The sequence below is a fragment of the Mustela nivalis genome (assembly GCF_964662115.1).
Source record: "Mustela nivalis genome assembly, chromosome: 14".
Classification (NCBI taxonomy): domain Eukaryota; kingdom Metazoa; phylum Chordata; class Mammalia; order Carnivora; family Mustelidae; genus Mustela; species Mustela nivalis.
The window spans coordinates 54,615,895-54,632,341 of record NC_139033.1 but is presented as its reverse complement, the minus strand read 5'-3'; the positions used below and the strand labels follow the sequence as shown (position 1 = coordinate 54,632,341).

General features: G+C 41.6%; 1 protein-coding gene across 22 annotated transcripts in view; it reads left to right on the top strand.

Annotated features, from left to right (window-relative positions):
- The window catches only part of FHOD3 (formin homology 2 domain containing 3), a 456,221-nt gene that overhangs the window by 359,196 nt on the left and 80,578 nt on the right, over window positions 1-16,447 (top strand). For 12 of the 22 annotated variants that reach the window (XM_082699502.1, XM_082699487.1, XM_082699485.1 and 9 more), the window contains 3 exons: window positions 4,897-5,031; window positions 9,541-9,591; window positions 15,701-15,912. In XM_082699502.1, coding sequence (XP_082555628.1) covers window positions 4,897-5,031; window positions 9,541-9,591; window positions 15,701-15,912 — 398 coding nt within the window. The remainder of the gene's footprint in view (window positions 1-4,896; window positions 5,032-9,540; window positions 9,592-15,700; window positions 15,913-16,447) is intronic. The other 10 variants (XM_082699490.1, XM_082699483.1, XM_082699488.1 and 7 more) reach the window with 3 other exon arrangements.

Genomic DNA, 16,447 nt, shown 5'->3' with positions numbered 1-16,447 from the left:
AGCTCACCGAGCCTGTGGCTGGTTCAAGGTAACCCCGAGCTGCGAGCTTACTGTCGGCTCTGTCTCTGCAGCCGGCTTTCCCGTTCCAATACCCGCAAGCTCTGCGACACTCAGACACCCCCGATCCTTCTGTGACCCTGCGGGACCTGAGGCCACGCTGACCCCGCGTGGGCTTCGCCCCAGTTTAGCCTCTGGAGCGATGTCCCTCAGTGGAACAGACTTTTAAAAGTCCCGATTTTGTGCTCCGTTGCTCTGCCGCTTGCCAGGAGCCGGCCCCTCCCCCCAGGGTCTATCTTCCCTTCGCTTTGGATTCACGTCTCCGCCAGTCCTACCTTTCAGAAAGTGGTTGTTTTTCTGTTTCCAGAATTGCTGTTCTTCTTCTCTTCGATCTGCCGATGGATTTGTAGGTGTTTGCAATCTTTAGATAAGCTATCTAGCTGATCTCCGGCTAGCTGAAGTAGTCTCAGCCTGTTACTTCTCCGCCATCTTGACTCCTCCCCACCTAGACTTAACTTTTAATGTTCAGCTAACTTAGGGCTTCAAAGATATTTGATATTAAAAGAAGAACTTTTATTTTTAAAGACCAAAAGAATGATTTCAAAAAATATATTCCAGGTTTACAGAAGATTTTCAATAATGACAAAGTTCTAGGACTATAAAGAATATTATATATAAAATTGAAGCCCCTGTCCCTTTGATTTTTTTTTTTCTTCTGCTGGTGATGACCACCTAAAATTAGTTTTATTGTTTCTGTATATATATATATATTCTGTACATGTATGATTTTGCTTTGCATGTCTTTAAATTTCACAGAAATATAGCTTGCTATTCATATTCTTCCAACTATTTTCTTATTTTTTGTCAACCTGCAATCTGAGACATCTGAAACAATATATATCACTATGGTTTTAACTTGCATTCTTTTCCCCTCATTTCTAGTAAAGATGAGATGAGCATCATTTGTATATTTATTGGCCATTAATTTTCTTACTCAGCAAAATGTCCATTATTTTTTGGAAGGCAGCTATGCTAACCACTATACCACCAACACTCTGGCACAAAATGTCCATTATTTTTGGTTCATTTTTTTCCACAGAGTAGTTTCTTTTTTTCTGATGTGGAGTGGTTCTTTTTGTTGTATGTATACTAATCCTTTGTGGTTTATATGTGTTACAAGTAGCTCCTCCTAGGTGGTGGCTTTTCTTTATTCTTAAATACTCTTTAAATGAGTACAAATTTCAAATGTTAATATATATAAATGTATCAAGTTTTTCCTGTTAGATTGCCCTTTTTGGTTTCTGGTATTAAAGTTCCTTCTTGAGATCAAACATTGCAAAGTTTTGCTTTTTACATTTTCCACTTAAACTCCTAGAAATTATTTTGTGTTTGGTATGCGGAAGGTCTAATGATGTTTTGTTTTATGTGGCTGATAGTCCAATTGTTATATAGCCCATCACTTCACCACTGATTGAACAATTCTAACATTAAGAGGCTCTTAATGTTCCAGGATTGAGGAATGTTTACCATAGTTTTAAAAAAAATTTTGTTAAATACCCATTGTCAGGTTAAGACAGTGCTCTCCAATCCTAAGCTTTCTGAAGTTGTTGTTGTTTTTCTAATAACAAGTGAGTGTTGCATTTAAAGCTTTTTCTGCATCTATAGAGATAGTCATGGTTTTTCTCCTGTATCTATTAATTTGGTACATTACAGTCATTGATTTTTACATCTTAAACATCCTTGCATTCATTGGACAAACAAAACGTGATTTTATTTCAGACTTTGCAGCAGTGTTTATATTTGCAGTCAGTATATAAGTTTCTATCTTCATACTGTTCTTGTTTGGGTTTTGTGTCAGAGTACTACTAATCACATAATATGAGCTGGGAGCTTGTTCTTTATATTCTCTGAAACTGTGTATGAGTAAAAAGAGGTCTTCTCTGATTATCTTATAGAAAATACTTTAAAAAGTCTGAGACTTGTGGGGATTTTTTTGTTTGTTTCACTTTGGTGTGTATGGATGTATCTGTAACTAATTGGTTCAATTTGTTAAGGTTAACAAAGCTTTCTTAAATATTCCTTCCTCAGTCAGACTTAGTAAGTTATTTTTAGAAAATCATCTATTTCGTCAAAGTTTCCAAACATACTGTCATAAAAATTTCTCATTTTCTCATAATTATTTTTGTCTCCTCTAATATCCATAGTTGTATCTAGGTGCGATTCTTGAATATTGTTTATTTCTAGCTTTTTTCTTGAACAATTTTGACAGAATGTATTTATTATTATGTAAAAAATTATAAATCAGCTTTGATTTTTTTTACAAGATTTTTTTTTAAGATTTTTTTTATTTTTTTGACAGAGAGATTACAAGTAGGCAGAGAAGCAGGCAGAGAGAGAGGAGGAATCAGGCCCCAGACTGAGCAGAGAACCTGATGTGGGGTTCAATCCCGGGACCTTGGGATCATGACCTTAGCTGGAGGCAGAGGCTTAACCCCCTGAGCCACTGAGGAACCCCAGATTTTGTTGATTTCCTCTGTATCTTAATTTCTCTCTTTCATTCATCTTTGTTCATACCTTTATTTCCTTTCTTTTGTCTTCTTTGAATTTATTCTACTGTTGCTTTTCAGATTATTGAGTTAACTTCTTTTCTAATATAAACACTGCAGGCTATAAATCTCCTTCTAAGTACTACTATAGAAGCATCCTATAAATCTTGATATATAGCTTTTTCATTATAGTAGCCTTTGAATATTTTCTGTGTGTTTCTTCTTTGGCCCAAGTTACTTAGAAGTGTTTACAATTTAAATTGTTACAAATTTAAAATTTTAAAATTTTACCTTCTTCTGTTCAATTCAGTTGCATTGTGGTTAAGAAGGTAGCCCATATGAAACCAGTTTTTGTTATTTCTTTATGAGCTTTGTGGCAGGATCGGTGGTCAGTGAGTGGACAGTGTCTGTGTATTTGAGACGAATGTGTCTTCTTTAACTTGGGGCATTGGGTGTATTATGTTCCTTTGTTATGTTAAACTTATTCATTCAAGTCCAAAAATCCATCCTGTCCATAACAAATTTCTGTCAATCCCTGTATGAGAGGTATGGTAAACCTAGTCACCCTTGGCTTAGATTTAGTGGCGTGTAACAGAAAAATAAATAATAGCAACTTAAGCAAGATAGTCTGGACTTCATTTATGTGAGGGAGAAATCCAATTCTATACATGCCTGAATGTCCAGGGCTGATGTCTAGCTCCCTAGTGGGCCTGGAGTATAGGGCGTAGTGGCTCCCTTCCTGGAGCTATCAGGAATGGCCGTTTCTTCCCTCTACATCTGCCACCTCTGAAAGAGAGCCAGAGGCCACTCCCCTCCTCTGGGGAGAATGGCTGTGGGACTTATGGCAGAATATGAGTAAATATCAGAGTTGTATCTTTTTCCCGTGCTAAGAACCCTTGTGTTCTCCACCAGGCAGCATGTTTTCACTGAATTGAAGTAGGATTTCACTCAATCAATATTTCAGAAATAGTCGTATCTTACTTTTGGAATTTTTTTCAATAGATTAAGGCCTCATTGTTTATGCAGATTTTTTTTTCCATTATCCAGAGGTCCAACAGACTCCTCTTCCCGACAGTCTCCCTTCCTTATTTTTCATGTACTTACATAATTTTCCTTTTTCCCACCCATTCTCCTGACTTAACATTTGCTGGGATCCCCAATCCTGTGATCCCTCACTGAAGCCTCCCACAGCTGGCTGTCCCCAGAAGGCCATTTTCGGTGGGCACTCCAGATTGTGTGGTATCTCCAAGAGTCAAGTCCTTTGAACATGCTGTCTGTTCTTGGATGCTTCTTGACATATAATGAAATTTCCTTAATTCCAATCAGATTTCAGACCATTGGACCATTGCTGGGTCTTTTTTTCTTCATCTGTTATCCCAACACCTGTTTTAAGATGACACCGTTATTTATTTTGAGGGCGTATATTGAGAATCTGGTGTACACTAAAATATATTTCTAGTATATGTAAAATAGAAAACAGTTTTTTTCATAAAGATAGATAGATAGATTTTTATTTTATTTCAATTCAGTGAACATATACTGTATTATTGGTTTCAGAGGTAGAGGTCAGTGATTGATCAGTTGTATATAACACCTAGTACTTACTACATCATGTAATGAATGTCCCTCACCCAGTTACCCCATTCCCCCATGCCCTCCCCTTTAGCAACCCTCAGTTTGCTTCCTATAGTCAAGAGTCTCTTATGGTTTATCTCCCTCTCTGAGTTTGTCTTATTTTATTTTTCCCTCCCTTCCCCTATAATCCTCCATTTTATTTTTTAAATTCCACATATGATTGAGAGCATATGATAGTTGTCTTTCTCTGACTGATGTATTTTGCTTAGCATAATACCCTCTAGTTCCATCCATGTCTTTGCAAATGTCAAGATTTCATTTTTTTAAATTGATGGCTGAGTAAGAAAACGGCTTTACATTGAATGTCGGTTCCATAAAGTCTTTCCATAGACAGGTTTAAAATATGTGTGTATCTCTCTGTAAAGAGAGAGAGGATGGAGGGGAGGATGGAGAGAGGGTGAGCCTGTATTTATATGTTGTGTGTATTACTGGAATTGTTTTGGGGAATAACAACACTCACCATTGATGACTGCTTCTATGCCAAGCATGGTGCTTAGTGATTTATATACATTACCATCTTCTTGTCCTTTCAGCACATGAAGTGGGTTAATTCCCTCCATTTACAGATGAAGATCCTGAAATACTCAGTAATTTTCCCCCAGCGATACCTAGGTACCAGTGGGCCAGACCCTCAATTCTAACTGAAGTCTGGCTGGTTCCTACTTGGGTGCTTTTAATCACGGGTCAAGCCACTAAAACATTAACTCTGTATCTTTAGGTCATCACTGAGTGGTCTTCTCACATCATCCTTTAGGCAGCACCAAGAGTCACTGGCAGCAGAGAGAGAGCGGCGGCGGCAGGAGAGAGAAGAAAGGTTGCAGAGGATAGAACGGGAAGAAAGGAACAAATTCAAGTAAGAGGAATCTCAAGATTTTCTAACTAACAAACTGAAAATTAAAGCACATACCTTCATGTTCTCTATGATTAATACCGGTCTGAAGGGTTAGGTAGTAATATGTTTGCTTTAGATTGGGTCTCTTGTTTTTAAGAAACAGCAAGACATTTCTGAAATGGGCTAGCTCTGGCTTGTTATAGCCTTCTCCCTCTAACCAAATGGCAGGAAGCACAGAAAACCAGCCAAATACAATTAGGAACTTGTGTATTTTGGGGGCCTCCATTATCTAAAATGGTCTTATCCAGACCTTCCTGAAGACGGAGAGCCTAATTGTCTTAACTTAATTTGTCATTTCCCCCTAAAGCTACTCATGTTTTATTCATATTCTATTGGATGCCAAAAGAAATTGCTTTTTCCACTTCCTGGTTTGCTTCTTTGCCCTGTGTAACAATCTTCAGTATATTTTTTTTGAACAATAATTTCTCCTCCTGTGGAGGAGAAAGCCACTCTGCCGATTACTCCCAGTCCATTATCCCACTGATTTCTCTGGTCTCCATCCAGCTCTAAGGCTGTGTTCCTGTCACAGCCTGTCTGCCCCCACTGAATCCAGGGTCACCCCATTTCTCCTCCAGCTCCAGCCTGTGCACCTGTTCTCCAAGCCTCCTGGTCGACCTCCTTCTTCTTCTCTTCCCTGAGCTTCATGCTGTGTGGTGCTTTATGGACACTTGCTTACACATTTCATTCCTTCTTCCTTCCTTCCCCTGCTTCCTCTCCTCCTCCTAATCTCGCCCTTTTTCATCTTCCCAGTCATCTCTCCTAGACCTTCTATGTTCTTTCTTGTTTTCATGTCTCACCCCATCTTCACTTCCTGTTTCCTCAGTTTAATTTCTTTGGCAAACAGTATTCCCTTCAGTTACTCCCATTTAAAGCCACAAAAAGTATAAAACATTGTCAGTGAAGATTTACGGGTTCAATAATGTTTTTTCGGGGGTGCCTGGGTGGCTCAGTTGGTTAAGAAGTTGCCTTTGGCTCAGGTCATGATCCCAGAATCCTGGAATCAAGCCCCGCATCGGGCTCTCCGCTTGGCGGGGAGTCTGCTTCTCCGTCTCCCTCTGACCACAGCTCCCCTTGCTTGTGTTCTCTCTCTCTCAATCTCTATCAAATAAATAAATAAATAAAAATCTTGGGGAAAAAAATGTTTTTTCAGAACCCAGGATCATATGTGTAATTGTAGAAATGGTCAAAATATAAGGGGAATTATGAAGTTGCCTTAACCGTAACTCTATTACATGGAAACAAATCTCCCAAGTCTTGCGTGAGATGCTAATCCTGGCTTTTGTAAGGCTGGGCTAACAGCCTGCATGAAGTAAACCGACATCATCCCTCCACTGTGATTGCATGGCGTATCCTGGGCTGTGAGATTTTTTCCCAAATTATACACGGAAATGCCACACCTGTATGCACCATTTCTCGTGAAATAACTGTGGAAGTTGTCACATCTGGAAAGACCAATTTGTAAAACCACTGGAGCAGATGAAATCCTTCCTGGCCAGGACTTTCTGAAAGATTTCCATATTTTGCCACCAAGTAGCAGCCGAGAATCTGGCTGAAACACGTGGAAGATTCAGAGATTTGTTTACATATATACAGATTTCGTTGGAAAAACCAGGGTGCCAGTTCAGGCGAAGATGGAACACGTATCGTCCCCATTTCTTCTGCTACATCACTGAATGCGTCCAGAAACCCTGAACAGAACCTGAAAATTCTGAACTGTGAAAGGGAGCACGTGAACTGGGCACAGAGGCTAGTCTGCCAAGTTCCAAGCCAGTGAGTGTAGCCTTGTTTTCCTCCACTGTCACCTGGTGTGTCCTCAGAGGTATCCTAAAACCCAGAAACACATATTAAGTGTGAACTGAGAAACTCGAAGAGAAGGCCTCTCTTTCTGGACCAAGGAGCAGGAAATAGAGGTCCTAAGAGAAACAGGAGTAATGTCCTGGGTTGTTGTGGTTTTTTTTGTTTTTTGTTTTTTGTTTTTTCATAATTTTGCCCTTCTTTCCTACCCCAGCCTCGAAGCTATATTGTTACAGAGCACAATGCTGGGGAGAAATGACCCCCCACATACACACACACACTGCAGATGAGTGCAGATGAAATTACTGCAGAGCATAGAAAATAAAGCCCAAGCTTTTTGGCTAGAGGAGCAGGAAGGGGGAACCAGGGAAGCCAGAAAATTACAGGAAAGTCACAAAGAGCAGAGAAATCAAGAGAGCACTCCTAGCTTGTCTCCAGTTGTGCACATGTGGCTTAAAACCTAAACAGCATGCCACAGACTTGGAGAGCAAAATACAGGGTGGAGTACCACTCAGGTCCCAGACTGGCCACTAGGTGGGTACACACCGGGGCTTGATTTGGAGAAAATTAAAAATATTTGAAAACTAAGCCAATATTGGAACCATTGTCAGAAGGCAGTCGGAATTTGAAGGCTGAGTCTAACCGAGTTGATTGTCTGCTAAAGGAAAACAAGGTTCTTCATAGAATTCAAGTAAGACCCGGAGTCTCCTTTCAAAATATCTAAAATGTTCTCAATGCAATCCAAAGTAACTTGTCACACAAAGAAACCAGGAGAATCTTGAAGGAAAAGAGAATCAAAATAGGCTAACTACAAAAGGACATAGATGTCATTATCACACAAAGAAATTATCAGTTTCAGCTACTAGAAACATGTTCTAAGATGTAAAGGCAAATACTTTTGAAACTATGAGACGATAAGTCTCTGTAAAGAAAATAGAAGTTATAAAGAAGAACCAAATGGAAATACGTAGAGAACTGAAAAATACAGTAATCAAAATGAAAAATTCTTTGGATGGGTTCAATAGCAGAATGGAGATGAGAGAATTTGGAAGGGTCAATAAACTGGAAAATAGAACAATAGAAATATTATCCAATCCAAAAAATGAAACAAAACATTGGAAAAAATATACAGTCTCTCAGGGGCCTATAGAGCAATAAGAGAATGGCTCACAGTCATATAGTTAGAGCCCTAGAAGAACAGGACAGGAGTGCATTATACTATATATTAAGCTGTATGTATGTATGTATATAGGCAAACGCTGTACTTGTAACTATCCACTATTTGCTTTTGGTCCCAAGTGGGTCTCACTTTTCATTTAAGACACAGATCCTGGCACAACAACCCTGTCCAAGAAGGAATCGTGATCATCAGGACAGACAACATACAGCTTTAATTATGACTATAGTTCCATCCTGAAAGTCTTAGGATATGAATGAAAAGAAATAGAAAAAAAGAAATAGGAAAAGCTTTATCTAGTTCTCCCTGGGATTACCCAAATGGCTGACCTTTCTTCAGCCATTTTATTAATTTAAGTTACTCAGTCTTCTTGTACTTTTTCCCTTAAGCATCCTTATCTGTTGTTATTATTACTAAATTGTTATTAAAGATAAGCATCCTTATAATATGTTATTATTAAATTATTACTAAAGATAAGCATCCTTATCTGTTGAATATGATCTTTAGCTTCCTGTGTTATGGGACGTATTATTTCTAATATGGAAAGTGATGAGGACAGGTGCTTACTAATGATAACAAATCTGGGTCTTTGCTGCATTTTCTCCTTCTCCTAATCTGCTTTAAGTGCTCTTACTGTCCCCTTCATATCCTGTCATCAGTGCATGAAGGGGGATAATATTCAACCACACTGTGAGGTCCAGTTTAGAAAACCATGAATTCATAATTTTTCAGGAGAATAAGTGTTCTACTGAGAAGTGGCTGATCTTAAGTCTTAAAGTTAGATTCAAGCTGGCATCTCAGCAGCAGGAACAGAACAACACACATTAAAATTGGATGAAGTTTGGCCTCCTGTGAGTGCAAACAAGAAAATGTAGAAAGTAAGAGCCTCCCATGATCCCTGCATAGAAACTGGGAATGTGAAGGATGCAGAGAAAGAAGCCTGCATTGTGGAATGATGTCCAAACTTCAGAGTACAACACAAAATGGCCAAGATGCCTGGGCCCACCCAGATTTAGTTCTTTGAGACGGGAGTTGTGGAACCTACCAGACCTTGACTGGACGTTAATCGTCTCTGAAAACTTTTTGCTTGCTTGTAATTGTCATATGTTACTTGTCTGTTGTTTGACATTTTTAAAAGTATTTTCTTCTCCTTTCTCCCCCATATACATCTAAATTCTCCTTTCTTCAATTGTAGAGTCTCCCCATTCTCATCCCTGTGCTTTTATAGGAAATCCATTATATTTAGTACTTTTAAAGTACTAAATATATATAAAGTACTAAATATATAAATATATATAAAGTATGTGTGTATATATATATGTATATATGTATGTGTATGTATACATATATATGTATATACATGTCCAACACAACCACTTTCCATTTATGAGGCACTGGAGTCCTTCATGATATACTGTCAATAATTTCTTGGCAATGTCATGAGCATCTAATTCTTTTCTTTTCCTTTCTTATTTTGTTTCTCCTGCAATTTCCTTCAGCCGAGAGTATTTAGACAAAAGAGAGGAGCAAAGACAAGCAAGAGAAGAAAGGTTTGTATATTTCTTCTTTCCCATTATAACCAAATGGCACTTGATTGTGCATTCTTAAGCAAGCATGCCAAGGAGACTGTGTTAATTAAAGTAAATAACTTCACTTCAGATACCTAAGACTTTGGGTAACTGGTATTTTGTGGAATAGAGTGTCCTAGCTATGTAAATTTTCCAAGAAAGTACAGATTTATTGTTTAGTGCCATCATGGTGTGAAGTATACGTCTGTTCCTCCAGACTCCTCTCCACATGAGCACGATAGTTTGGCATATTGATACATGGTATGTATTTTAAATACCCTGCACTTACTGCCACTGAGCCTGGGGTAGGAGTCCCTACTGTGTGCTTCCACGTCATTCATTCAGCATTCCTTCTACAAATATTTGAACGCATACACTATGCCAGACGCTGGCCGAGGTGCCAAACATTCTTAAGACTCTTGCAGGATATGCCTGATCACTTACCTGTCTCCCTACTGAACTCCTCTCAGTTCCTAGACAGGGGGAACCATGTCTCATTTTCCTCGTCGTCCCAATGCCCTCCATAGGGTTTGACACATAGTAGACACTTACGAAGGATATATGGAATAAATGAGCAAATAAACCCACAGATTTATTTAAAATACTGAGATGTAAACTATTTTTTTTATGGCAGCATGCTATGAATCCTACTAAAATATCCAAAGTGAATGTATTCAATGTCTGATAAACTAGGATAAGCAAAAGAAACTTTCTGGAAGTAAACCTGCAAGACGAGTTTTGACCCTGTAGTAATTCCATCTACCACTAGATGGCGATATTACATGGAGCAATGGAAAGGACGATTTCTTACTAGAGCCTGTGGGGAAACTCACCATCTGTGAACTATGCCAATAAGTGGAATTTTGCTGAATTTCCTTAGACACCTTCAGCTAAATAGTTCAAGACAGTCTGAGAGCAGGAAGAGTAGAGTCTGCCTGTGTCCAATTAAAAAAATTAGATGCTTAGGTCAGACTTATAAACAAAACTATGGCATTGTTTTAATTCCAGTGTTTTATTAGATTATTGCCATCATAATAACCAGTTGCGGCCAGCAAATTTAGAGCAAAAGAAACAAGAAACTCCTGTTTTTCTAATTCATACCCTTTTTGACACTGGGGTATGTAGACTTCTACTGAAAGTGCTATCAACTTCATGCCTAGGCTTAAGAAACCAAATTTCATTTTATTTTTTAGTTTACCTCCAGAAACTTCTTTTTTTTTTTTAAACTCTTTTTCTTTTTTCTTTTCTTTTTTTTTTTTTTTTTTTTAGCTTTTGACAACTTGACTGTCAGGTTATGTCTGCACAAGCAAAATTTGAAAGCTTCTGGGGAGATATCAAGGCCTGTACTGGCTCAGACTGATCTCAGAATTTTCCCAAACCATTGAAGGCTCCCTCTCTGGATATCAAATCACAGCATCACTCATGCCTGGAAAACCTACACAGAGGGGTGTTTTCCACTCGTTTCCTGGTTCCTCTTGTTCTGACATCAGTCTTTGCCCCATGCAGCCATCTGCCTGGGCCTTCTTCACCAGTGCAGGAGCAAGCTTTCTATGGCCTCATGTGGACCCCATCTCTGCTTACATGGAGGGTTGTGGAAGCAGCCAAGAATTTCCCTTTGGTTTGGACCAGCCACTTTTCTTGGTTAGTTTGCTTCTTGAGTTACCTGGTGAAGAAGGGAGAGAAGGATAAAACTTTTGTCCTTGTTTGGAAAGCTTTGGGGGCTTTCTGGTAGACCAAGAAAAGATAAGATCTCTAAGTGCAATGGAATTCAGAAATGAATGGGTAAACTATAAGTCAGAGGTGGAAAGAGTTTAAAAAATAAGAGGACTTCATCTAGAAAGTTTTTTTTTTTTTTTAACATCTTTTATTTTAGAGAGCAGGGAGAAGGGCAGAGAGAGAGAGGGAAAGAAACTTAAGCAGACTCCCCACTGAGCACAGAGCCGGACAGAGGGCTCGATCTCATGACCCTGAGGTCATTATTGAAACCAAGAGTCAGATAACTTAACCAACTGTGCAACCCAGGCGTCCCTAGCAACTCTTGGTAGAGCCAGGTGTGTTTGTTGGGTCCCATGTCTCTTATTCTAAATACAATGACTCAGAGAAAAATGGCCAGAGTCACAGCAGAGGGTTTTTTGAGGTTTGTAGTATAACAAGATGAATGTGGCTTTGCTATTTTGAGATGTAATGGCCATCCAGGCACATTTGATTTTATTTTTATTGATTTCCCATTATCTCATTTCATAATCTCAGGCAAAACTATTTTATTGACAATGGTGCAGACCCAGAATAAGTTTCCGTTGAGGTGCTACTTCCGATTTTATCTGCTATTTCTGCTTTATCTGTTCATGATTAAGTGACATTCACAAGTAATCTTTCTAAGGGAATAAGAAGGAATGAGATCAAGGCTGAATGTATGTTGGGGTAGGGTTGGGGCAGGGATTGGTCTGAGGGGGGTGGCATTGGAATGCCTGTGACAAGTGGGGGTTATAGGAACAGAGCGCAAGGGGAAGGTCAGACTGGGCTAGGACTGGAGATGTGACCCATGTAAGTGATGAGTGAAGCAGCAAGAGAGAATTCTGAGCATTGCTTAGCAGGTCTGAGGATCTGTCCTCAGACAGATAGAACTTAGAAGGAGCCAGATTTTGGTTTAACGTAAGGGAGAGCTCACAAGTAGAAGAGTGGCAGGAAAAGTCATCAGTGAGTAGGTTTGGGTTAATCTCAAGTCAAGCAATTTCTGTAAGCATGTTCCCTCGAGCGTCCTACCAGCCCCTGCAGCCCATGACCTTGGCGGATGTGTGAATTCATTCCTAAGGTTTGTTTGTCTATCTCTCCCACTGAACTGTGAGATCCACGAGGCGGGGCGGGGGGGGGGGGGAGGATCCTTGTTTATTATGAAATCTCTAGTACCTACGGCAGCTCTTAGCACATGACAGGCACTCAACAAATGTTCAATAAATAATGAAAAGAGGAATGAATAAACAAAAGATATGGACAGAGGTAGGATAAATGGGAATGTTTAGCTGAAAGTGGGAAAGGTGAAAAGTCTTTCTTTGAGGCTGTGGTCTGTGGTTGGAAAGCCCAATGCTTTGCAGACAGGAAACTTCAGGAGGGTCTGTCGGGTGGGGGTTTTGTTGCAAAGCCACAGGGACCTATGACCATCATCTCATGGACTGCTGGGCTCCTGTGATCAGGTACTGTTAGGCCTCTCAGGGCAATCAGAGTCTGTCTGTAAGGGAATATGGTGACATAGGGCGAGCTTCCTCCCTATGCCCATAAATGCCAGGTGGCTTAGCCCTTCCCAGGCCCGCCAGGTCCCCTCACCTCTCTGGCCCATTGCAGGTAGATACGGGCACTGATCTCTCACAAAGATTTAGTCACTCTTGACTTCGGTGTCCCCTGTCCCTGCCCTTTCTTACAGGTCTTTAATTGTGGGCCCCCTGGGTGCCTCAGTCAGTTAAGCATCCGACTCGGTCTCAGCTCCAGTCTTGATCTCAGGGTCGTGAGGGTCCATGCTGGGCATGGAGACTGCTTGAGATTCTCACTCTCTCTCCTCCCTCTATCCCCCCTGCCGCCTCCCACAGCATGCACATGTGCACATAGTCTCTCTCTCTCAAAAATAAAGAAATAAATATAAAAAGATAAGTCTTTAACTGTCACAAAATACCCATAATATCAAATTTACCATTTTAACCATTTTACATATACAATTAATAGTGTTAGATGGTCACATTGTTGTCTGAGCCATCTCCAGAACTCATTTCATCTTGTAAAACTGAAACTTGAGACCTGTCGAACAAGTCCCCAGGCCCTGTCCCCCACCATTTTTGTCTACCAGATAAGCCTCCTCAGAAGAATTCATATGAAATCCTCGACTCTCCCCATGTCCCCTGGATCCTCTCTGGATGACATCTGTGATCTGGTAGGAAACCTTGAGTCCTATTTATCCAGACCCGGTATGAACAACCCCTGGTGTCCCCTGGAAAGTGGGGTGAACCCTCACATCCCTGCTAGTCTGGCTGCCCGCAGGTAAGGCTTTGGAGAGGCCAGGTCCTGGGCTGTGACCCCTGAAATGAATTTCATCAACGGCTTGGCCTCCTGGCTTGGAGCCTTGGATCTCCTTGTCCGAGCTCCATTTCTCGGCTGCCCCTTTCTCCTGTGGCAGAAGGCTTGGACTCAGAGAGGGGCCATACCTCCCACACACCTCCCGGGCCTGCAGCATTCCTGGCCTGAGGGGGACACCACCTCATTTAGAACATGCTCCCCGTTGGGGCTCTGACTCTTGCCCTCAAGGTCACCTTCTTCCAAGATTGCACAGCTAGGTGGTTTTCCTTGCTGGTCCAATTAAGCTCAGAAATAGCTTCCTTTTGTTACCTCTCCTGCCTTTTGAGATGGGACATCATTGGCAAGGGAAGTCCGGAGTTTCTGAAGCTTTCTGTCTGGGCAGAGTTCCCCTGCCCTGTCACCATGAGGCAGCTGTCCTTCAAATCGTGCCCCAGACGTTCTCGTATGCAGACCCATCACACGTCTTTTATCAGACATTCACCGTGAGAAGAGGCTCCCTCCCCCAACAAGTGAAATGGGTACATTTGCCACCCTGGCCTCTGGGGCTGCAGAGAGACCTCAGTAGGCAGGGTGCCGCACGCCTTGCCTGCTTCTCCTTGGCTGGGCTAATGCAAGGCGCTGAGGGAAAGAACAAAGGATGGTGATCTTCTGTTCTCAGAAATCCTATTATCTGCTTGTTGAGAACAGACACACACATGTGAAAAGATGACTAAATATGCCAGGCAGTAAATGTAAAATGCCATCTGAGTTGAATGGACTACATATCCGACATGAGTTCAGAGGCAAGACCAAGATCACTTCCAGCTGTGGTGGTCAAGGCAGGCCTCGCTGAGGGATACACGCATGCGAGCCTGGCCCACAGGGCAGATTGCCTCTGGACTGGCAGGGAGCAGGGGTGACGACCATGGACAGACAGACCGACAGACGTGGGAGAGCCCCACCCACCTTCCGGATGCATGAAAAACTGCATGCTTTATCAGTGCATTCTTTTGAAAGGTTTCATGTATACGCTCTGCCTTTCTGATGCGGGTGAATTTGGAACGCTGTGTGCAGTGTCTGGTGGGGGCTTCAGTGGGCGGGAGTCTCGGGAGGCTTGCCTGTTGGGAGGAACCACAGCAGTGAATCTGGCTGGATGGGAGTGAGGGTCTTGAATAACCTGTCTCAGAGTCCAGCGGATGGTGCGATAGAAACCTGCTACAGCTGAGTTCAGAAACTTATTTCTGAACAAATAATGGTGGGTAAAATTAGCAGACATCTGGAAGAGGCACATATTTCAAAGTTATTTTGGTCTGATCTATAAAGCGCACTATGAGGAATATGATTGGTAGCTGGTCTTAATAAACAGTTAGTGGGTTCTGCCTGCCTGAAATGCAAAACAGATGTATCTTTGTTCTTTTAAACTGACTTTGATGAAAAAACTATATGTGACGTCAGGTTCAAGCTATTGGATGTCTGAGTCCTACTCAGAAATATTTTAGAATATAAAAAAGTTTCCATGGTCGACACGGAGAGAACAAAGTGAATTCCAGTCGTATTGCTGTTAACATTGAAGCAGGTTCAGAAATTCAGGGAGGGCTTCGTCCAACAAGCCCTTTTGGTATTTGGGGGGCATTGTTTCTCCCCGCCTCACCAAGGCACCCTCCCATCTCACAGCTGCAAGCCCGGAGTGCGTGTGGTTTTCAGCTGTCATTGCTGGGACTCTGTAATGGGCATTATTGCTGTTTGGCTTATTTGTACAAATGTTTCCTAAAAGAGCAAAATCGGATTCTGCAGCAGTGATCCAGGATCTGGAGACTGTGTGATGTTGCCATTTCTCCCAATTTGTTTGGTTACGAATGATGCGGGGCTTTTAATCATTAGCATCTTGGCTCTGCTGGCTGCTCTTGGCAGACCAGCCCTCCAGCCGGCCCCGCGCTGTGCTCTGTGCATCAGGAAACCAGCTCACTCTGCAGGTGTCTCAGGCATAAACAAGCATCGGCCACAGGCTCCTCTTTCTTTTTACGGAAACCCTTTGGAATTTAACTTTCAGATACAAATACTTGGAGCAGTTGGCAGCCGAGGCACACGAGAAGGAACTGAGAAGCCGGAGTGCGAGCCGGGGCAGAGGTGACCTCTCCTTGGACCTGACCTCCCGGGCAGCCCCTTCCTCCCCCACCCCTCGCTGTAGCCCTCCGTCTGTAGACTCAGAAGAGGCTCTCCTGGGATCCTCCTCCTCTCTGGGAACAGCTCAGCATCCCCAAGGTGAGTGCCAGGAGAGTGGAGGGAACTCTGATGGGGTAATTCGTGTTAAGCTTCTGGGCAGTAGGGACCATTACTCCATGCAGAGTGGTACCGAGTAGTCACCGAGGGTAAACTCAGGACAACTGCACTGTGCGAATAAACCAGCTGCCTTCAGAGTCACTTCTGTGAAAGCAGAATTATGTGTGAAGATTGTCAGTGCATGGTCACTGAGAAGGGAGAATATTGAAAATAAGGCTTCCTTGGCCATTTTCTTCCTTAATCACAGGGTATTAACTTCGAACCCTATAATTTGGATATTATTTATTTATTGGCTCTGCCCAATAAAGCGGCCACTTTAAAATGTTCTGACCTTGGGAATTATGGGTCTGTTTCCAATTAAACTGATGGAGAATAAAATTAATCAAAGCAAGCAAAGAAAAAATGCAGACCCAGTGGAAATAGGAGTTAAACATTGAATCAGAAGAAAGGGAAGATAGTAGCGATTACTGGCGCGTGTGGTATGGGTGTAGACGCTTGTGTGGAGACAGACGGGCTC